The sequence below is a fragment of the Onychomys torridus genome, chromosome 11 (assembly GCF_903995425.1).
Source record: "Onychomys torridus chromosome 11, mOncTor1.1, whole genome shotgun sequence".
Classification (NCBI taxonomy): Eukaryota; Metazoa; Chordata; class Mammalia; order Rodentia; family Cricetidae; genus Onychomys; species Onychomys torridus.
The window spans coordinates 10284010-10306667 of NC_050453.1; the positions used below are offsets into that span (position 1 = coordinate 10284010).

Sequence of the window (22658 nt, forward strand, 5' to 3'; positions counted from 1 at the left end):
GCGTGCATAAAGCCCTGAGTTAAATTCCAGCATTGCTCAAAATGAGTATAGTGGCACATGCATATAAACCATCACTCTAGAGAATCAGGAACTTGAGGTCACCCTCAGCAACACAGTTAAGTTCAAAAGCAGTCTGAGGGTGGCCTGGGGTACATGAGATTTTGTCTCAAAAATAAAATAAAACATCAGAAAACAAACAAAAGTCAAGGAGGCGAAGTCAAGCCTTCTGGTTCTCATGCACACACAAAAAGAAAGCAAACAATTTTTGCATAGCATGTGGGGACGCAATCAAAAGCAAGACTGGCTGCTGGGTTATACTCAAATTCCTGCACTGTATTAGATCATAGCCTCTGAAGTTATATTATCATAAACATTCAAATAAGAGAAACTCACCATTTTAATAAATGATGGTGGGAAAAAAAATGATAAATGGCATAGCTACAAACATTATTTTAAAAGTGCCTTTTACCAAGCCATTAAGGTCGGTATTCAAAAGGACAACTGTGACTTTTCAGAGTGCACAGTAACAAAATATCAGGGATCAAAATGTACAAGGAAAAACCATGTAAGGTGTTATTTGTGACAAATTTCACTTTGTTAAGTATCAATCAATCATTCATTGATCAAGTCTGTACTTTTTTTTTTTTTTAAGATTTATTTATTATGTATACAGCATGTTTGACTGCAGGCCAAAAGAGGGCACCAGATCTCATGACAGATGGTTGTGAGCCACCATGTAGTTGCTGGGAATTGAACTCAGGACCTCTGGAAGAGCAGTCAGTGTTCTTAACCTCTGAGCCATCTCTCCAGGCCCCTGTACATTTTTTAATTAATATTTCTCTTTCATTTCTTTCATCTTTTTAGGAGTTGGAGATGGCTCAGTGGTAAAGATACTTGCTGCTCTTGCAGAGGACCCAGGTTCAATTTCTGGTACCCTCAATGCCTTGGATACCTGCATGCACAAGGTGAACATACAGATGTGTATGTGCACAAGTATGTGTATGTCTATGTGCCTCGTGCCTGCAGAGCCAGATGAGGACATTAGAGCTCTCCTAGAACTGGAGTTCCAGTAAGTTGTGAGCTGCCACGCAGGTGCTGGGAAGTGAACCGGAGTCCTCTAGCAAAGCCATCAATGCTCTTAACCACAGAGCCATCTCTGTAGGCCCTTTGTTTTTCTTCTACCTAGCACTCAGTTCAAAATCTGAATTGACAAACTTAGAAGTCAAAATAAAATGTGGAATTCTGCCTGGGGTGGAAGCATATACCTGTAATCCTAGCACTCAGAAGCAAGATTAGGAGTTCAAAGACAGCTTTGCTACATAATGAGTTCAAGGTGAACTTTGGCTACATCAGACTTGATCTCACTATCACCCCACCATCCCAAAATGTAGAATTTCAAACTGCTATTAATGACAAGTAAAGAACTATTAAACAGAAAACAGAAAGAAGAGATATGATCTGCCAATAAGGCAAGATTCAACCACAAAATACAAGGTCTGAACTTAAATTCAGGAAGCACAAATATCTTCCTTACAAAATGACATGCGATGCTGTCCTGAGACTAAATCCCTGAGGAGGATGCTATGGGGAGATCACCTTTGTATCAGTACCTCTGGGAGGACTCTGTCATCACCAGCCTGACTAAGGGAGCTTCAGAGAGAACAGAATGACAGAGAAGACTACTCAGCCTGACAAAATGCAGGGTGGGACCTGTGGGCGCTTACGAGTGAGTCAAATACTATGTTCTGTGTATGTCAAGAATTAATAGGTTTGGGAAACCTGTAAATTTATAGAAAGAACTCAGCAGGTTTTCCAAAATCTCCCTACCTTTATTTTAGAAAAATGTTACTGTAACATATACTATAAATAGAAAGAACTGAGTAAGTATAAATACAAATCCTTACTGAAAAAAGGCTGCAAAGGTCTCAAAATACAAGCAAAACCTAAGCATATGGACACTTTCTTATAGTTAAAATTTTCTATTTATGGGTATCTTCTTATTTGTTTTTAAAGTTCTAAAATAAAATGTAGATGTTGTCTCTCCTACTGCCATAATGAACTAAAACTACAAATGAACAAAGCTGTAAATAATTAAACTACAAATTAACACAAGTTGTAAATAATTACACTGAGGCTGTTTGGATTTACTGCCCCCTAAACCTTATCCTCTGGAGGAACACAGCAGCATGTCCTTGGCGTGCAGAGCTTCTGCACTAAGCATGTACTGCCAGCAGGTGGCAGTCCCTTACCCGCTAGCCTCTGGAGGGAATCTGACCGTCACCTTCCCCATCTCTGCACCTGGAAGCTCAACGAATTTGCCAACATCTTGTTTTCTGTCTGGTGCCTAGAAACAAAACAGCAGACTCTTACACGACTAATGTTTAGGAGTACATTCATTTACAAACCCTGGTCATGAGCAGAATGATGACTGGACCATCCGTCTACTGTAAAGACTCGAACTCCAGTGCAGAACATCAAAGTCCAAACACTGGTTGGCAGAGACATTGTTAAGGGGGGAAGACATCCTCTGCAGACTCACAGAGAGGCTCTTTAAAACCTGGATTCAACTCAGTGTCTCAAAGTCAGTGAAGATTGAAGACAAAGGAGGAAGTACAGCTGTAAAACAGGCGATTGTGGCCTCTCTTAATAGCTGGCCAAATCCCAGCACCACAAAACGATAAAACATGATTTTCATTATATGAAAGAACATGCATCGGGACACAATCTCATAGACAAAAAGTTCAGGGCTTTATGGAGTTGAACAGTTAAAGGTATACAAAGACTTAACAAAATCAGAATCTAAGATCTTTTTTTAATAGAAATAACTTTTGATTTATTTTTTTTAAGCAGTGCCATGGATCTAACACCAGGCCCTGGCTATGCCAGGCAAATACCCTGCCACTGAGCTATACTCCAATCCCCAGAAAATAAGCTTTCTGTGAGAATAATAATCTTTTCAGATATAGTCTCAGTTAGACTGAAACATCAGCATAAAAAAATTTTTTAGAGACCATGAGATGTCTCAGCAGGTAAAAGCACCTGCCACCAGCTTGAAGTTAGGAGGTGAGTCCCTGGGACCCACAGGTGGGAGGGGACCTGACCTCGACAAGCACACCATAGCTCATGTGCACACACAAATAAATAAAATGAATACAAACAAAATGTAAAGACTTGCTTACCACTCTAGCTTTGTTTTCTGAAACATCCCACTTGGTACCGACTGAGCGGAAGGCCTGCTGGGATTCAAGAAAGCCAAACCAGCGTTTAAGGTGGACCAGAGTCTTGTTCTGCTCCAACTCTTTCTGCCATGCAGCATTTCCTATTGGTGAACACAATTTTTTAAATATTTACTAAATTGGCAAATTCTAAAGCAAAGTTCCCAACACAGTTAACTTACGTGAATGACATTAGCTTACAGCTGTGCTTCTACAATGGAACCCTAAGTTTAGTATATCTTGTAGAGTCACGAAATGCATACTTTTTAGAACAAGGATAGGAGATGTGGTGGTGCACTCCTACCATCCCGGCACTCAGGAGGCTGAGACGGAAGGGTGGGTCACAAGCCAAGAGCTTGGGTTACCTAGTTCTACCTCAGAACAGAACCAACGGCTAAAACCCTTCACAGCTCAACTCACTCCACTTCTCCATACTGGCTCCTGTCCTCCTCCCACCGCACACCCACTGTAAGGCCAGTGCTTCAATCCACAGCAGGTCAACGGGAAACAATACGAGCAAGCTAAGCGAGGAGCAGTTAACTACTGCAGCGTCAGTGCACAAACGGGTCATCAGGGCCACCTCCTCCCCACTCTGTAATATCTGATAGGACACAGAGCCCCGTTCAGCCCCATTTCCACTACACACCAACGATGCTGTTCAGAGTAAGCCATAAATTCCTAATTCTGTCAGCCAAGTCATACACCTTAAGCTTTAAATAGGTCCAAAGCTTCCATAAAACAGGCGATCTAGCCGGTTGGTGGTGATGTACGCCTTTAATCCCAGCACTCAGGAGGCAGAGGCAGGCGGATCTATGTGAGTTAGAGGCCAGCCTGGGCTACAGAGTGAGTTCCAGGAAAGGCTCCAAAGCTACACAGAGAAACCCTGTCTCGGGGGGAAAAAAAGCATCCTAAGTAATCTTCAGTGATCCATGTTTTTTCGTATTGTAAACTGGTAAAAATTATAGCTTTCTATACAATCACCAGTCAGACATAAGCTATACAATCAAAACTGCTTTATTTGGGGGAGGGCAGTTTTTTTTTTTTTTTTTTTTAAAGATTTATTTATTCATTATGTATACAGTGATCTGCCTGCATGTATGTCTACAGGCCAGAAGGTGGCTTCAGATCTCATTATAGATGGTTGTGAGCCACCATGTGGGTGCTGGGAATTGAACTCAGGACCTCTGGAAGAACAGCCAGTGCTCTTAACCTCTGAGCCATCTCTCTAGCCCCAGGGGAAGGGCAGTTTAAGACAGGGTTGCTCTGTATAGCCCTAGCTGTCCTGGAACTCACGATGTAGACCAGGCTGGCCTCAAACTTACAGAGATCCGTCTGCCTCTGCCTCCTGGGTGCTGAGATTAAAGGCGTGCACCACCACAGCCCAGTCAAAATTACCTTTTTTTTTTTTGGTTTTTCAAGACAGGGTTTCTCTGTAGCTTTGGAGCCTGTCCTGGACTAACTCTGTAGACCAGGCTGGTCTCGAACTCACAAGAGATCCACCTGCCTCTGCCTCCCGAGTGCAGGGATTACAGGTGTGCGCCGCCGCCGCCGCCGCCGCCGCCGCCGCCGCCACCACCACCACCGCCCGTCCAAAATTACATTTTTAAAAGCTGACTCTCTTTTGGCCCTGTGACTTCAGTGATCTCATGTCATGAAAACCTATACAACTTTACTCCAAAATTACTTCTGTATCTGCCTCCATAAACTCTGAAGTGCATGACTGAGTGAGGTTTCAACCTTGCTACTCGAAGTGCGCCTTTCCCCCACTCTGCCTCAGCATCACTGTAAGACACTGGAGTTTGTGATTTCTGCACACTCTGAGTGTGTTTGTATATTCACTCTTGACTGTGGTAAAAATACTGCAGCTATAAACTGTCAAAACACTGCAAACTATAAAGTATAGATTTCATACATCAATTACACCTCATGAAGTTTTTCTTGTTTTGATTTTCAAGTTAACTATTTCCCAGGTTGGTAAGGACATCATCACATCTGCTGCAAGTTAATTATATGAGAGGAAAAAAGGGACCCACCAAAAGAATAACACTCCAAATACCTCACTAACCTGCCCCTCACATTCCTACCAAGCACGACAAGTACGAGGCAGCCCCTGAGGTAGCAGTGCTAAGTAGGATGAGGGTCTCTTTAATAGGAAAAACAACTCTAAAGGTAAGAGAAGTCAGGGAGAGAGATGACTTCCAGGGCCAACAGAGGACACTGAATCTCTGTGACCAGAAGCAAGAAAGCCAGATTAACCACCCCTCTGAAAGGAAGTCCTCAGTTACTGCGTGCACGCGCACACACACACACACACACACACACACACACACACACACGCACACACGTGCGCGCATGCGCGCAGAAATGTGTTCACTTTTCATCTAGCAAAGTATTAAATGACCAAAAAAAGAATGTTACTTAGGCACAGTGATGCATCCCTGTAGTCTCAGTCATTTGGCAGACTGAGGCAGGAAGTTGCTTGAGCCTAAGAGTTTAAGACCAATGCCATCTCAAATATCAAACCCCAACCCTGAACATCAAAAACTCTATTTAAAAAAAAAAAAAAAAAAAAAAAGCTAGGTGGTTGTGGTGATATATTATGTACCCTAATAAAATTTGCCTGAAGATCAGAGAACAGAACAAGCTACTAGATTAAACATAGAGGTTAGGCAGTGGTAGCACACACCTTTAATCCCAGCAATAGGGAGGCAGAGACCTGTCTGGATCTCTGTGAGTTCAAAGCCACCCTGGACTACATGAGATTGACTCAGTCTAGGAGAAAAACAGAGTCAGGCAGTGGTGGCACACACCTTTAACTAAGAAGGAAGTGACATGGCTGGGAGGAAAAAGGTATATAAGGCATGAGGAGACAGGAACTTGAGGATTCGTGGCACTGATGAGGTGAGACGTGGCAGCAGCTTATTCTTCTGTCTCTCTGATCTTTCAGCATTTACCCCAATATCTGGCTCTGGGTTTTGGGGGGTTTTTTTTGTTTTTTGTTTTTTGTTTTTGTTTTTTATTAAAACACCTATTAGAATTTGTGTTACATGTGGTAGTGGCACATGCCTTTAATTCCCAGCACAGTAGAGGCAGGAAAAGGTAGATCTCTGTGAGTTCTAGATCAACCGGGACTACAGAGTTAGTTCTAAGACAGCTAGGGTTACACAGTGGAACCCTGTCTTTAAAACAAAACAAAACAAAACCCCTAAAAGCCCCAGTATCTTAAGAAGAGTTATAGATACCTTTGAGGGTGGCCCACACACATAAGTCTGCTAAGGTCAATGAGTTTCCAACTAGGTATGTTCTCAAAGAGAGGCAATGATTAAGCTCGTTAACTGCAGAAGTCAGCGCATCACACGAAGACAGCTTTGTAGCACTAAACTCCAACCAATGATCAATCTGTGAACACAAAGGAATGTAGCCCAGAGTTCAGGCTTCAAAACAAAATGACCACACAAAGGATGTAAGTTAACGGAGCAACAAACTAGTCTTGGCTTCTTCAGCTAGAACAAAACTTTTCTTACCTGAAATTGTACAATTTATCAATTCTCGTTATCTGGGGTCCAACAATTTTTGTTATCTGGGCTCTAACAAAACCACTTAGATAAATGCCATCTCTGCAGTTACTTTCCTAAGATTTTTGTTGTTCTTCTTCCTTTTTTTCCAGGTACATAGAGGGTCACACCAGGAAAGAACAAGAAAAATACTTGATAACTGACAGAGAGACTAACTAATCTGAAGCTACCTACACAGACAAATTAATACAACTGAGGAAATTTAAAAGTCAATCATTAAATCCAGTTTCTGCCTGGTGTGTTGGCACATGACTATAACCCAGCAGGTCAAGAGGATCAAGTCTGGACACCAGCCTGGGCTATACAGTGAGACCTTATCGGAAGAGTCTAAAAAGAAGAAGCATTATTTATTTCTGAACTGTGTGAACACACACAAGAGAAAAACCACATCTACAGAGAGACACTGAAAGCTGGTCTGTTATTGCTCACAAACGTGTATGACCCTGGGCAATGGCAATCTTCCTGGCCTGCTGTCTTATGTGTAATGTGAAAGGTGAGTGGTATGAGCTAGACAGTAAAATCCAACTATGAAATCCTAGGAGACTAGGAAGGTGAAGAGAGCATGATGTGACCCAACAATACACTCAGTTTGGAGGGAGACGGGTGAACATGAAGAGCTCAAAGTTTGTTCCCCATGCATGCCAACTAAGAAGTCTACCCAAACTACACTTCCAGTTTATTTGTCTGGAAATAAACGTGCAAGGAAACTAAGTGTGAGGGGACACAGCTGTAATACATTCAGGAGTCTGGGGCAGGTGAGTCACAAGTTCTAGGCCAGCACAGGACACAGCAAATTGACAGGCTAGCCTGGACTCCATAGAAAGACTGGGTCTCTGTTTTAAAAAGCAAACCAACCAGAAACATTCCTTACTTTGGACCTATGATTAAACCTTGGACCTGTTCAAACTCTTATAAGGACTAATGTCACCTGTCAATGCACGGCAGGGACAACACTGCTCCCCAACATCAGAACGCACAAGACCAAACATGCCCGAGAAAATACATACCCCTTGCTTACCTCAGTGTGTTCCATCAGATTAGTCCCATACAGCCCGGATGTAGTTGCAACTCTAGCCAAGTAGCGCAGTATTGAGTTTATGTCAGTGAACACCACGTTCCTAAAATTAAAGCATTAAATCATTATTATAGTTGCTTTGGCAAAAGTCTTAAGAGTCACAAAGAAATGTGAAAATGGAAACCCTACCATATTTACCATGTTCTTCTTTCTACTGTGCTGGTTTGAATGTAACTGGTCCTGTTGGGAGTGTGGCTTGATGTAGGAAGTGTGTCACCATGTGGGCGGGCTTTGAGGTCTCTTTGCTCAAGCTCCCCTCCGTGTGACACAGAGACTACTTCCTGTTGCCTGCAAGATGTAGGACGTCCACTCAACTACTTCTCCAGCACCACATCTGCCTACATGCCACCATGTCCCACCAGGATGATACTGGACTGAACCTCTGAACTGTAAGCCACCACAATCAAAGGTTGTCCTTTATAAGAGTTGCTATGGTCATGGTGTCTCTTCACAGCAACAGAAAGTTTAACTAAGACATCTACCATAGTAAAAAATATAAAGTACTAATTCTTATTGTTTCTTTCAAATTTTAATCTGTTCTAAAATATCCACCTGAATTTAATTTACTTTAGAGTGGATCTTCTATGACACTTCACCCTTTAAGTTTTTGTTTATTATTTTATTATTTTTAATTACTTTATTTATTTATTTGACATTTTATACATTTGAGTACAAGTTTATTTTTAAGTATACACATTCATTTTTAGTACAAGCATGCCATGGCTTGCATATGGAGGTCAGAGGACAACCTGCAGGAGTTGTTTCTCTCCTCCTAACACACAGGTCCTGAGACTTGAACTTAGCACATCAGGCTTGGCAACAGACTTTTTAGCCACTGAGCCAACTCACAGGCTGCTTTGTTTTTTGAGTTAGGTCTCACATATCCGGGGCTAGCCGTGAACTCAAGATCCTTCTCCCTCAGTCTAGAGAGCACTGAGCCTATAAACCTGCACCACTATACCTGCCCTCCTCACTTACATCTTGTCAATTTCTTATCAGAATTTAGCAGTGTCTACGTCTTATCAGTGGTGATGAAGAAATAACTGGGATTTAGAAGAATAAAGTAATTTAAAATAAATGAATGCAAAGAAGCCAAGGATATATTCCACTATAAGAAACCTGATTTTATCAACTTTCAAAAGAAGAAAGCACATCTAACCCCACCAAAATGCCATCAAAGCCAGACAGTGGTATGGTGGTGTGCCCCTACAGACTAGCTACTCAGAAAACTGAGGCAGGAATACTGTTTGGATTTAGTTCAAGGCCAGCCTGGGTAACACAGCCAAACCCAACATGTTTAATAAAAAAAAAAAGAAAAAGAAATCACTAGCAGAAAACAACAAAGTGAGTGAGTGAATAAGTGAGTGAGTGAGCAAGCCCTATCACAACTGTTTGACAAAAATAAATTCTTTACAGGCACACACCTTTAATCTCAGCACTAGGGAGGCCAAGGCAGGGAGGCTCTGTGAGTTCGAGGCCAGCCTATAGACACCCAGGGCTTGTTACACAAAGAAACTATCTCGAAAAACCAAAAAGAAAAAAGGAAAAAAAAATAATTCTTTATAAGACAAAATATAAAGAAAAAGAAAAAAGAAAGTAATAGCAAGAAAATTTCAGAAAGTACAAATCCAAAAAATTCCTAAGACCCGGAGAAACAGAATCTTCAGTGGATAAAAACTGAACAGTAAGCAGATTTAAAATTTTGAACATGAGAGAAAGCTTGGCTGGAGAAGGACTGGCTCAAAGCAGGCTTCAGAAACACAGCTACCCATGCAGTCTTTCCTAGGCCAGCCCCGCTGCACTATGTGCTAGGAGACTCATGCTCACCCAGCACTTGGCAGGCTGTGGGAACTCTCTGCTGAGAGTTCAAGGTCAGCCTGGGTTACTTAGAGAGATCCTGTCTCACCCCTGCCCACCTGACCTCATCCCCAAATAAATGGAAATCTCTTCTCTGAACAATAAAACATAAAGTCTTTGGATAATCTCATCAACCCAAGGAAGAACGAAGTGTGGACTCTGACATCATGTTCACTAAGTGAAGAGCACCACTGATGAGCTCAGCTGACAGGACCAACCCTGAGATCTTTAGTCTCCTGCTCAGAATTGCAAGGACTTCTGAGGGCCTCGAGGTCTAACCTGATACTTGAAAAAAAAGTCTTTATTTATTCATTTGTTTGTTTGATTGATTGATTGATTGATTTTTGGTGCTGGGGAGGGCCTCAAGCAAAATATGACACACTCTGACCACTTAGCTATATTCCAATTCCCCCTTTTACTTTCAGGACAGCCTGGCATGGTAGTGCCGCCCTGTAATTCCAGCACTCAGGATGCTGGGGTAGGAGGACCTTTAGCCTCCACAAGCATGCACTTATAGGAGCATGCACATGCATACACACACACACACACACACACCATGTAACACCTTTCTAGGAATGATCCACCTAATTAGCAAGCAAAGTAAGCCCAGAAAATTCATAGCTGCACATTTTAAATGTTGTTCAGAACTGAACAGATATATAAATAAGCACTTACTCAGAAACACGAAGAAGATTCTCTTTCCCTTCTTCCACAGAAATGCTGACATCACCTTTCACATGTTCCACTGCCAGCAGAGCTTCTAAAAATGACAGCATGAAAGATTTATTTCTCTTCAAAAACAAGGTAGTATTTATAACCTGAGTTACAGAGCAATAAGGATAAATCAACAATCCAATATTAAGTCCTATAAGGTGTGACACCCACCCCACCTCTCATCCCCATACCCCCCCACCCCTGCAGTAAAGTCTAAGTTTGGTACTTAGAAAAGTAGCTATTTGGTCAGAATCTGCTGTTAGTTCAGTCCAATCACTTGTAACTGCTCAGCTTCCAGCCAGCAACACCAAAGTCACTCCTTTCCTCCCCTAGAGGAAGGAAGAGAGCAGAGTAGCGGCTCTGTGTTTGAGGACTGTATGTTATGCATTATGCTGAACGCTTGACTGTCACACTTTTAATCTCTTTAGCAACCTCAAGAGGCAGATACCCATTTGCAGGGAGGAAGCTGAGGCTGGCAGAGGTTAAACAGCCAGCCCAATGCCCTTGGCTAAACACAGCAGTCAGCATTTGGATGCCAGTCAAATGGCTCAGCACTCAAATTCTAAAACCCTGGTAATGCTGTCCTTCAGCACCTAACGCAATAAGTAAACTCACCAGTCCTCTGTCCTGTAATTGGTTATTAAGATGGACAGCTAGCACAGACACTCATTTCTATGTAAATACTATGTGCCACTGGAAGCAGGGCCCTATCAAGGAAAGCACAATAATCTTGCAAGGCTTATTATAAGAGAAAGCAAGTGCACTGGTTTGTCTGTCTCACCCTGTAAGTCATGTTGACTACAGTTTGCATGTCTGACCTCTGTTAAAATTTAGTTGTCCTGGTCACAGTATTAAGAAATGGGTCCTATAGAGTCAAGCATGATGCCTGTATTCCAAACACTCTGGAAGCTGAGGCAGGAACATCAGGAGTTCAAGACCAGCCTGGGATATATAAGATCATTTCTGAAACTTAAAGAACAAAATTGGAGATATAGCTCAGTAGTACAAGGCTTGTTGAGCATGCTTGAAGCCCTAGGTCCAATAATCCAGAAAGGGTTGGAAGGGGAGCTGAGCCTTCTAGGAAAGGACTAAATACAGTGAAGGTTTGTGTCGCCTCAAGCACTTCCCCCTTTCTTCAAGGATCTATGACAGCAAGATCACCACTACAACTGGCCCACTGGTCTTGGACTTTTCATCATCCAGAGTTGTGAGCCTGTATATTCCTGTCCATTACAAATTACCCTGTCAGTGGTACTATCTTGTAGTTGCACAAAGCAGACTAAAACAGCAAGAGATTTCTCAAAAGGTAAGATATACTTTCAGCGTAATACAAGTAAATGAGATACATTTTTAACATATCTATAATGGAATCCTGTCTAGCATATAAAAAGAATGAACTACTGTTACAGGCGACATCACGAATCACAAAAGCACTATCCTGTGTGTAAAAAAATCTATATATGGTATGAGTCAATATATACAAAATCCTAAAAGCAAAAACAAAATAACAAAAATCAGGTCACTGGCACTAGATGCCAGAGAAAGAGAGAGAATTTCCTATAATGGAAATATTTAGCATTATTGTTATGGGGATTTAAATTCCACATATGTCTATACATATATGCCATTATATATTAAAACATACAATTAATACTAGTGAACTTTAATAGATGCGCATTCCAAGCCAATTTTCAAATTTAATTTTAAATAGAAAATTAAGTATTTCACATATATTCTGTTATGAATTTAACAGGAGAAAAATGCTAATACATACAAAAGAAAGTGTCTAGTTGGAAGGCACATCTTAATAACCAAGTTAGGCAGGATGCACCAGCAGAAGTTGAAACCAATGAGGTGCTCAGGAAAAGAGAAACGTTTGCATGGCACTGAGTTCTCCATTAGAATGCCTCTGGTTGAAAGGGAAAGCTCTACATCCAGGGAAACTGGCAAACAGCATGTTAGGTGATCGAGACTAGAACAGGAAAATTAAATTCACATACCAACTGATGGGCTGCCATGGAGAGCAGGAATGTTACACCAGCCCTGCCCAGGACGGATAGCCTGAATCCACCCACAAGGAAACATCTGACAACCCAATTAAAGGAAACACAAGAGGTTTGTCATCTTCAGAAGTCAAAGCTTTAAAAACTAAGGGAAGGCTAATAAATCATTCCACATTGAAAGAAACTGGGCAAACAGGACATTAAGAGGCAAAGTATGGTCACTCCTAGTTGTTGGGTCCTATTGGAGCAATTAGCTTCAGAACAGTAATGGAGTCTGTGCACTAGGGAGAAGAATTCTATCAATGTCGGTTCCTGTACTAAGTTAGGTAGAGAGATCAAGTACTTGTAGAAGACACATTATTATGAAGTACTCTGGGTGTAGAAGCATCGAATATGTTGCATGCTCTTAAGTAGACTGCAGGGAACATTCTGTTCTATGAGTGCATCTTTAAGCTTGAAAGTACTTTAATACACACAAAAATGTCATGTCAAAGACATAAAATCCTCACAATTTGGGGCTGGAGAGATGGCTTCGTGGTTAAGAACACTGGCTCCTCTTCCAGAACAGGTTCAAGTCCCAGCACCCACATGGCAGCTCACAACTGTCTGTAACTCCAGTTCCAAGGGACCCACTACCCTCACACAGACATACATTCAGGCAAAACACCAGTGCACATAAAAATAAACTCTTTTTAAAAATCCTTACAATGCAATGTTTTTTCCTAGATATTTAATCTAATTTTATTGCTTAAAGATAAGACTTATCGAATTTGAATGAGTCATAAGAATTTAAAATAAAGAGGAGGTGCAAACAGAAAACAATGTACACTATCTAATGGGCCTGGAATCCAAAAGGAAAACAAAACTTAAGACTCTCTTCCAGAATACCAGGAGAATGTGGTTCTGAGTTGTAAGGACACAGACCTAGTGTTCGTCCGCAGTGATTTTCCAGGCAGTGTTACTTTACAAATAAAACAAAACACTGTGGCTTAGCTATGTACTGAACATCTAAAACGTGAAAGAACTTTCCTGTAGTCTCACTTAATTCTGGCAACCAGCACTAGATAGCTTTCCTCCTTCCTTACAGGATAAAACAGAACAAGGAACCTGTGACGTTTCACCATAACCAGCAGCGAAGATTGAACTCAGGGATCCAGGATTAACGATGAGGCCAACACTGTCTAGTGCCACAAACCAAAAATCAAATATTCTTCTTTTAGAGTGCATGGATTTCTGTTAGGTTAGTGTAAAGGGAGCGGAACTAATATGCTAAAATATCATCATTTTAAAACATTTCAAATGGTTACTACATGCTATTTTTAGGGCTGGGGAACGTAGCTCAGCGGCAGAGTGCTTGCCTAAAATACAAAGCGCCCTGAGCTCTATCCCAGTACATTAATCCATAAATAAATGTCCTTTCATTCCAACACGCTCAGACCGCTGTCAACGTTGAGCATGTTAAGAAATTTCATCAGCCCCCATATGGCCTATTGTATTTAAAGGGCTGGGCTTCTTCAACATTAAAAAGTACTTCCGCATCTACACTGCACACATGATGGTTAAATGAGTTTGTATAATTTCCCAAAGTAATGAAAAGGCAGAAATCCTAAGCTATTAAGCAATAGCGTTGGCCACTTTGAAAAATCAATACCGAATGGAACCTAAGATGACTGGAGCCTTTACTAAGTCCACGGGTGAGTAGTAAGCCACCCGACAGCATCACTCCGCAGCGTTCCTACGGCTTTCCATAATTACTGCCTTCAACGAGAAGCAAACGCTGCCTCGGTTAAAATCCCAAGTGCTGACAGGAAAGTCTACCTTGTCCCCTTCAACTCGACTACGTATGGGAAAGTGGGGCAAGTAAATTCAGATCTTCTCTGGGAGGTGGGGAAGGGGTGGAAGGTTCCACTTCCAAAGCCGCTTGGGACCCTGGCAGAGTTGTGTCTGAGAGAAGCCTCCCGCCTCCCCGCCAGGGCTCTCGTCCTGTCCCTCCACGTCCCCCCGGGACGGCGGGACTCGGGAGACGACGCCCTGCGTGGACAGAGGCCGGGGCCACCCGGGTCCAGGCCCGTCCCGGGGCGAGAACCGCCCCCAGCGTGACCGCCGCTGCACCTGCCCCGCACCCGACGGCTGATGCAACCCGCGCACGGCGGCTGCGGCGGCGGCGCGGCCCTTACCCAGCGGAGGGTCTCCAGCGTTCACCGTGAGGCACAGGGCCGCCATCTCCCAGAGGCTGCGGGGCTACCGGTCAGGCTGCCTTCCCGGCGCACGAAACTCGGGGCTCGACTGGAAGCAAGGAGATGCAACGTGGGCCCGCGCCCGAAGCCGCCGCAGCCTTCGCTCCGCCCCCAGGCCGCCACCGCTAGTGTCAGTGCGCACGCCGCAGTACGTCATAAATATGCGTCCGCAAAGCCGGTTTTCGCTCCGCCCCCACCCCTCCGCCACGACGGCAGGGGGCAAAGGCACGCTACTGTGTGCGTCATCACAGCGCGCCCACTCCGTGGAAGCCTTTCGTTTAGCCCCCGGCCCGCGAACACCGCCGTCTGGGCGAGCGGTACTGTTCGTCATCACAGTGCGCCGGCTCCACCTTCAACCTCCGGCGCCAGGGGTCTTCCCACCGCCCTTTGGCAGCAGGTCAGAACCCACGTGGGGTGCCACGCCGCTGTTGAAAATCGACGGACTTTACGACTCGTCGTCAAGCGAGGGAAGCGAGGGCATGAGACTAGTTTGTCCTGGGACAGTGTCACATGTCCAGACTGTTACTGGTGGACACTTGTGTACGCAAACAGAAGAAAAACACGCACGAAGTCCACCGATTACAGGATAGGGGAGCTTCCGTTTCTTCACTTTTCTCCAAAAGAAAGTATTTTCTGGAATAATTTGGAAACAGGGCGTGTGGTGCATGCCTAATCCCAGTACCTAGGAGGCGGGATAGAAAGACAGAAAATTATGGGGACAAGGGGAGAAGAAGGATCCTCCCACTGGGCTTCTCTCCCCTGAGAATCAAGATTGTAGTGAAGGCTGGACAGTATTTCTTTTATATAGAAATATTTTCAAATAAGAATGTTAAAATAACAAATCAGGCTCGAAGACTGAGTGTATGGTCTTAGGTATGGTCTTCTGCGAATCTCAAAATATTGTTAACTTGTTTTTACAGTGAAAAAAAGTACAATTCAGGAACACCCGGTGACCAAATTCCTTAATAACCCTTGAAAGACAATAACGTCATTGTTATAATAAAGACCGTGAAGTGTGACTGCTGTGGGCTCTTCTCTTAGAGCACCCCTCTCTTAACCCTTATGCTTAAATGTATATTTTTTAAAAATCTCATAAACTCCATAAAACTCGTTGGCTTTTCTATAAATTCTTTTTAGGAGCACGTGAAGGCTCCCTCTGTGGAGGTCTTCAGACTACCAACAGCAGTTAAAGGCTATTTCACTTGGTGATGACAGGATTGAGGCAAGGTCCATAAGTAGAGTTCAAGGCCCTATCTCAAAAAAAAAAAAAAAAAGTTGAAGATTTAAAAAAGTGATTTGGAGGCTAGAGAAATGGCTCCGAAAAATGGTTAAGAGCACTGACTGCTCTTCCAGAGGACCTGGTTCAATTCCCAGCACCCACATGGTAATTCACAGCTGGCTGTAACTTCAGTTCCAGACACATAAAAAAAGGTGCTAGGAACGTATTCCAATGGTAGAGCACTTAGCATACAGGAAAACTAGCAAATGGACAAACAAACCCTGAAGAGTTATCTATAAACCAGGAATAGTAACCTGTAATCCTAGGTGTCTGAGGCAAGATGATGGCCAGGGGTTTGAGTTCAGTTTAAGGTCATTTGAGCAACTCCATAAACAGTAACAAAAAACAAAAAACCAAAAAAAAAAAAAAAAAACCATGTTGTGGGTTTTCTTTTTAAACAAGTGTTCTTTACATATTTAAAAATAATGGTTAAGCCAGATGTGTTGACTAAGAGAAGAGGTCGATCTCAGGTTCCAAGCCCAGTCTGTCCTATGTAGGACATGTCAGATCAACCCCTATAATAGATAAAGATCCTGCCTCCGATGAACAAGCCAACAGAAATAACTACAGTAATGGATAAAGACTTACAAAGGGCTCCAAGAGATACTTCTGGGCTGAGAGATCTGTCCAGTATCTCAAGGACAGAGCCCTGACTAGACTGCTCAGATGCAAAACCAAAACCCCACTGCTGCCCTAATTTGTCTTGTTTTGGAGTGTATTAAGTAAGCATCTTTCAGAGAATTTTCTAATCCAAATCCTCTGTGATGGTGCGTGTTTGCCCTGGGCATTTTCCAAGGATTGAAGTTCAAGTCCAAGGAGCAGGACTGATTTCACAAACCAGTACCTATCTACCCATACTGTCCAATAACCTCAGCAACATGTCCATGTTTTCACTGGGGAGACTTAAGCTTTTCATGCAACTATAGGGTAGTTATTTCTTTGGGTCCCTGCCTCTGAACCAGTACCAAAGATGGCTACATATATACGGCCATTCTGCAGAGTTGGCACGGTACCTATTACTACAGTGGAAGGCAGGCATCGGCCAGTGCACTGAATACCATTTGGTTCCCTTCTGGCTTTATTTCTGCCTTTGACTCTCCCTTCCCTCCTCCCAGTCATACTTTTCTATAATTACCTTGAATTCCAGGGATGTTAAGACCATGGGACCAAAACTACTCCCAAACACAGAGGAGCCTCAATTCACCCCACCCATTCCTGTTGAGAGTTCAGCCTGGAGCAAAAGCAATCATCACATACTAACAAGATTGTGCTCCTCTAATGACAGCAATGATTTTAGGAATTCTTGCAGAACTAGGCTTGAGATCATGATTACTCTGAGCACTGGTTTGATTAAGATTGCCCGCTCCATCAGCTATGCACACCCCATCCCCTCCTTTCGTTTATCTGATCTATAAACTCTCAATATTCCTCTTAGCCCCTTAAAGACTTGAGAAATTTTGACCAAAGACAGGGATTTACTAAATAAAATTACAGGATTCTATTATTTTAGACAAAGTTCTAGCACTAGACCCCAATAGATCTGGTTCAAAGTCAAAAGGGATCACTTCTGCTGAAGTTCCCTGTCAAATGCTGAAGGAAGCAGTTTATCTGACCTAAGAGATCAAAATTAGCTATCTGCCAAACTTCCCTAACAGGCCAGTTTGGATTAGTCTGGTCCTGAAGTTCTCTTGATTTAATACTTACAAAAAGACACTTGAAATAGCCTGATGTTAAATCATAACTTATTTTTCTGCTGTTCATGTTCTCACCGTCTAAAGTGCTGAGATCACAGGCATGTGTAACATGCACAGCTCTCATTTGGAGACTTTCTTCATGTGGTCCAGACTTACCTGGAACCTGTGATGCTGCTGACTACAGACCATGCTCTGTATCATTTATCATTTTTTAGAACCATGAAGAAGTACTTGGCTCACCCCAACCACATTTTAAAAAAATAATTTATTTATTTTCCTTTTATGTGCATTGGCATTATTTTGCCTGTATGTCTGTGTGAGGGTGTCAGATCTCGGAGTCAGAGACAGCTGTGAGCTGCCACGTGGGTGCTGGGATTTGAATGTAGGTCCTCTGGGAGAGCAGCCGGTGCTCTTAACCACTGAGCCATCTCTCCAGCTCCCCAACCACATTTTATAACATTTTCTCATCTTCATTTTACTATAGGCATAGTGGCTTGCTTTCTGTTTTCTTCCTTTTAGAGAAGTGCCTGCTATTCCCACATGAAACCTTAGCTTGTACCATGGCTGAATTCCCTCTTGCTCTTAACCGGGGAAGATATGCTTCCTCCATCTAGATTCTAGATTCTAAAGGAAACTCCCTTCTAGCCTTCCCACCTCACTTGCTTTCTAGCACCTTCCAAATCAATTTCTACAGAACTTAACATAATATGAAGTAACTTACAAAGAGGCAGACTTCTGGTCAGTGCCATGCCCACTGGTGAATGGACAGGATCCATATTAAGTGATTAACCTACAGTGAATGCTGCACTAATATTTGTTTGAGTACACATAGTCTTCTGGGGCAGCATCCAATGGTTGAGCATGGATGTGGTATATAGTCAGAGTTGATGCTGGACAAGGAAGATGCCAGGACATTAAGAGCTTCCCATACCATCATACAGAACCTCAAGTTGACCTGAAGGCAAAAGCAACGTCAAGCAGATTTTGAATGGGGGGGGGGGGGAGTGTGATTTTTTTTAAATTTATGTGTATGAGTGTGTGCACCAGTCTGTGCATCACACACGTGCCTGGTGCATGCTGAGGCCAGAAAGGGGAGCTGGAGTTAGACAGTTGTGAACTGCCATGCAGAACTGGGAAGCAAACCTTGGTCCTCTGGAAGAGCAGCCAGTGCTCTTCACCAGTGAGCCATCATCACTCCAGCCTCTAGATTTGATTTTTTAAAAAGCGCCTGGAGGTGATGTGATAGGTAGGTTACAGGAAGCAATCAGCCGCCACAGGCTCGCTCAGACTCGCGCTTGAGGCTGGAGCACTCAGTGCTTTGAGCTACGGGTTCAGCTGAGCTCCCAGGTGATCCCGCCCGGGTCCAAGCGGCTCTACTCCGCCCGGCCCCGGCCACCACCACTGCCATTTTGTGCACAGCCAACCCTGCTTATGCCAACACTTCCCCTGTGGTGAAGCACAATTCCACTCTGCTCCGAGCGCCCAACCCCTTGTGTGCCCGTGCTCCGCAGCCAGCCCACGCGGTCCTGCGGGTCGCTTTTAGTGTGCCCCAAACCCAGAGTTTTAAAAGCCACGTCTGGCCGCCGGATGAGCAGTTCAGTCGCGACAACGGTTTTGGCATATTCCCGGATGCCTGCAGCCTCTTCCAGAAACGTGCGCAGTCGGCGGGTTGAGCACTGGGTTCTGAGAAAGGCACCCCTGAGCCTCCAGCCTCGGATCCGCCTGGCTGGAGCCCCCAGCTCCTGCGTGTGACAACGCTCTTCCCAGCGACCCGCGCGTTCAGCTTTTAGCTCTCTCTCCCGGCTCTCAGTCTCTCTCTCCCTAACCAAATCTGTTTAAGTTTTGCTCAGAACTCATAGGTCAGCCAACCTCACCAAGTCAGAGCCTGTTTTGGTGCTACACTGCGACACCTGCTGGCCAAACATCGTCAATACCTCCTAAAATCACCACGCACATCAGCCAGCCAGCCATACCTGCCTGGTTAATTAAGAGCCTAGGACAGCTAGGATGATCTCCTGAGGATTTTATCTGAGGTAAATTACTTGATAACTTCATACTTTAAACTGATTAATTAATTTTTTTAATTTGTAAACCTCTTCCACGCCAATGGCAGATAATATCACCGTTCAGAAATTTAAAAACCTTTTTTGTTTCTGCTATGGATGGAATCTTAGGGGAGATAGATGACCTACCTGGGACATATACATTCCTAGCTATTAGCCTGGCAATTCATATCATATTCTTTTAAAAAATAGTTTGATAATGGTGTCAAGAATGAGAAACTTATTGAAATTATACAGACTTTGCAAAGTGGTAATGAGAAACTGGCTGGAAAAATCCATTCCTTGGAATGTGATAATGATAAGTTCTCAGGAAAACTACATTCTGGAAAATGGTTATGAAAAATTGGCAGATAGAACATTACTTTTGGAAAGCAATCTGCATGCTATACAGATAATCTCTAAGGATGAAAAGATATCATTAATGGATAAAATGAAATCCTTAGAATCATATGTGAATGAAGGAAACAAGAAACTGATCTAATAAAGTCACTGGAATCATTCACTGTTCAAGAGGTTCAGACCCTTCAAAAGGCAGTGTCAAATCTATTTCAGGCCTTAGAAGAAGTTGTTAAAACTGATAAAAAAAAGAGCCTTAAGGCACAGACAAAAGTGGTTAGAGGGGAATTAGCCTCTCCAATAACTCACAGAGTGAGAGAAGACTTGCCTAAGGTTGTGACTTATGATTTATCCTGTTACTACTGTAGTCCCAAAGTCCAGATCCTGAAAAAAATCACCAAGAGACTGAATTGATGCAAAAATAATGAGACTTTAATACAAGTTAACTCCAGCCTCTCAGTCAAACTGAGTCGGCAACAGAGCAGTAGAGAAACCTGGTGAGGATTTTTATAGTGGCTGGACAAGGGGGGGAAGGGTTAGGGGATTGCACAACTGCCTAGTTACAGACCTGGGATTGGCTCAAGGCCTTGTTGGGAGTACCTGGAATGAGCTGATTGGCTCTCCTTGGGTCTAGGGACTTGCAACTTGCAGAGGTACACTTGGAGTTGTTTGTCCACTTCTGATTGGCTCTTCCCTGTGGGGTGAGACATTCATGGCTCTCTCTGTAGCTAGGGCAAAAGGTCAGGGGCAGCCTAGAGTGTGGGCAGGTGGGCATCCTGCTCAGGCCTTTTTGCTGTGGCTGCAATTCTGCTGAGGCCTGGATCTCTCATTACTGTTTGTGAAAAGCCAGCAAATTTTAATTATCCCAAAAGATAAGCCAATTATAAATGGGAGCCTAGGGGTTGGAGATTTAGCTCAGTGGTAGAGTGATTGCCTAGCAAGCACAAGGCCCTGCATTCAATCCTCAGCTCCAGAAAAAAAAAAAAAAAGTCTTTCCCAAAGGGAGCCTATGCATCATATGAGAGATTTAAAAGACATTAAGGAAGTAATAGCTACCTGTGGTATGCATTCACCATATGTGAGACAGATGTTAAATACGTGTTCCTCAAGGAATACAATAATTCCAAATGACTGGAATCAACTAATCTCAGCAGTAATAGAATATAGTCATCAGTTACAATGGAAAAACTGGTGGAGAGAAGAAGCTAAGGCCCTTGAACAGCAAGGTAAGATTAGAGGTTTTGAGATTTCATAAGACCACATTCTTAGTGAGGGCTGTTTTGCTGACATAAATAAACAAGCTAGCTCTGATGAGCACACCTTGTCCATATGTCATATGGCAGCCCTAAATGCTTGGGATAAGATTCTAGAACCAGGAAAAACAACTTAGCCATATACCAAGGTCATAGAAGGCTCAAAAGGACTCTTTACCGACTTTTTGCAAAGACTGAATAGAGCTGTAAACAGAGTGACATCAGATCAAGAAGTTAGATGAGTACTAATTCAATCTCTGGCTTTTGAAGATGCTAATTTAGAATGCAAAAAGATAATTGCACCTTTAAAGGTCAGAGCACCACCCATGTAAGAACTGATCCAACACACAATCAATATCGAGTCTCTCTCTTTTTTTAAAAGATTTATTTATTTATTTATTTATTTATTTATTTATTTATTTATTTATTATGTATACAGTATTCTGTCTGCATGTGTCCCTGCAGGTCAGATGAGGGCACCAGATCTCATGACAGATGGTTGTGAGCCACCATGTGGTTGCTGGGAATTGAACTCAGGACCTCTGGAAGATCAGTCAGTGCTCTTAACCTCTGAGTCATCTCCCCATCCCAATATTGAGTTTCTTAACTATAGTGATGAGGCTTGGATAAGAGAGGCAATTTACGGGGCTGGGGATTTAGCTCAGTGGTAGAGTGCTTGCCTAGCAAGCGCAAGGCCCTGGGTTCGATCCTCAGCTCCAAAAAAAAAAAAAAAAGAAAGAAAGAAAGAGAGAGAGAGAGAGAGAGAGAGAGAGAGAGAGAGAGAGAAAGAGAGAGAGAAAGAGAGAAAGAGAGAGAGAGAAAGAGAGAGAGAGAAAGAGAGAGAGAGAGAGAGAGAGAGAGAGAAAGAGAAACAAAGAGAGGCAATTTACAAAGGCTTAAAGAGATATCAAAGTGTCAAATGTTTTAATCGTGGTAAACCAGGCCATATAAGACTAAGTTGTACACAAGGCACTCCTAGAAACAATGTTTCTTCTAGGAATGACCCAAACAGACCACCTCAACCTTATGGATTGTTCTGAAGATGCAGCAAAGGCTGACATTAAACCAATGAATGCAGATCAACAAGAGACAAACAAGGCAATCCTTTACCACTGGAAAACGCCTTGCAGGACCCTGAGTCAAACATGGTGCAGTCATTCCCAGTCACTGTGGAGGAAACTCCTCCCCGGAACAATTAGAGGATCCAGTGCCCAATGTAAAAAACCATACTGCTCTGGATGATAGAACAGCTTTGAAAGATGAATAAAAAATTCCAAGGGAAATCGTACAACAAATATTTTGGCAGACTTCCATAAATGAACAAAGACCAAAGCTAAGGGTAAATAATATTATAATT

General features: G+C 43.0%; 1 protein-coding gene across 3 annotated transcripts in view; it reads right to left on the reverse strand.

Annotated features, from left to right (window-relative positions):
- Nucleotides 1–14815, reverse strand: part of Eprs1 (glutamyl-prolyl-tRNA synthetase 1) — a 69007-nt gene extending 54192 nt beyond the window's left edge. For 2 of the 3 annotated variants that reach the window (XM_036202017.1, XM_036202016.1), the window contains exons 1-6: nucleotides 14617–14815; nucleotides 10398–10482; nucleotides 7809–7908; nucleotides 6458–6614; nucleotides 3180–3319; nucleotides 2250–2344 (exon numbers count right to left, since the gene is read on the reverse strand). In XM_036202017.1, the coding sequence (XP_036057910.1) occupies nucleotides 2250–2344; nucleotides 3180–3319; nucleotides 6458–6614; nucleotides 7809–7908; nucleotides 10398–10482; nucleotides 14617–14662 (623 nt within the window). In that variant the 5' untranslated portion in view covers nucleotides 14663–14815. Of the gene's footprint in view, nucleotides 1–2249; nucleotides 2345–3179; nucleotides 3320–6457; nucleotides 6615–7808; nucleotides 7909–10397; nucleotides 10483–14616 lie in introns of those variants that run through there. The other variant, XM_036202018.1, reaches the window with a different exon arrangement.
- Nucleotides 14816–22658: the final 7843 nt, after the last annotated feature.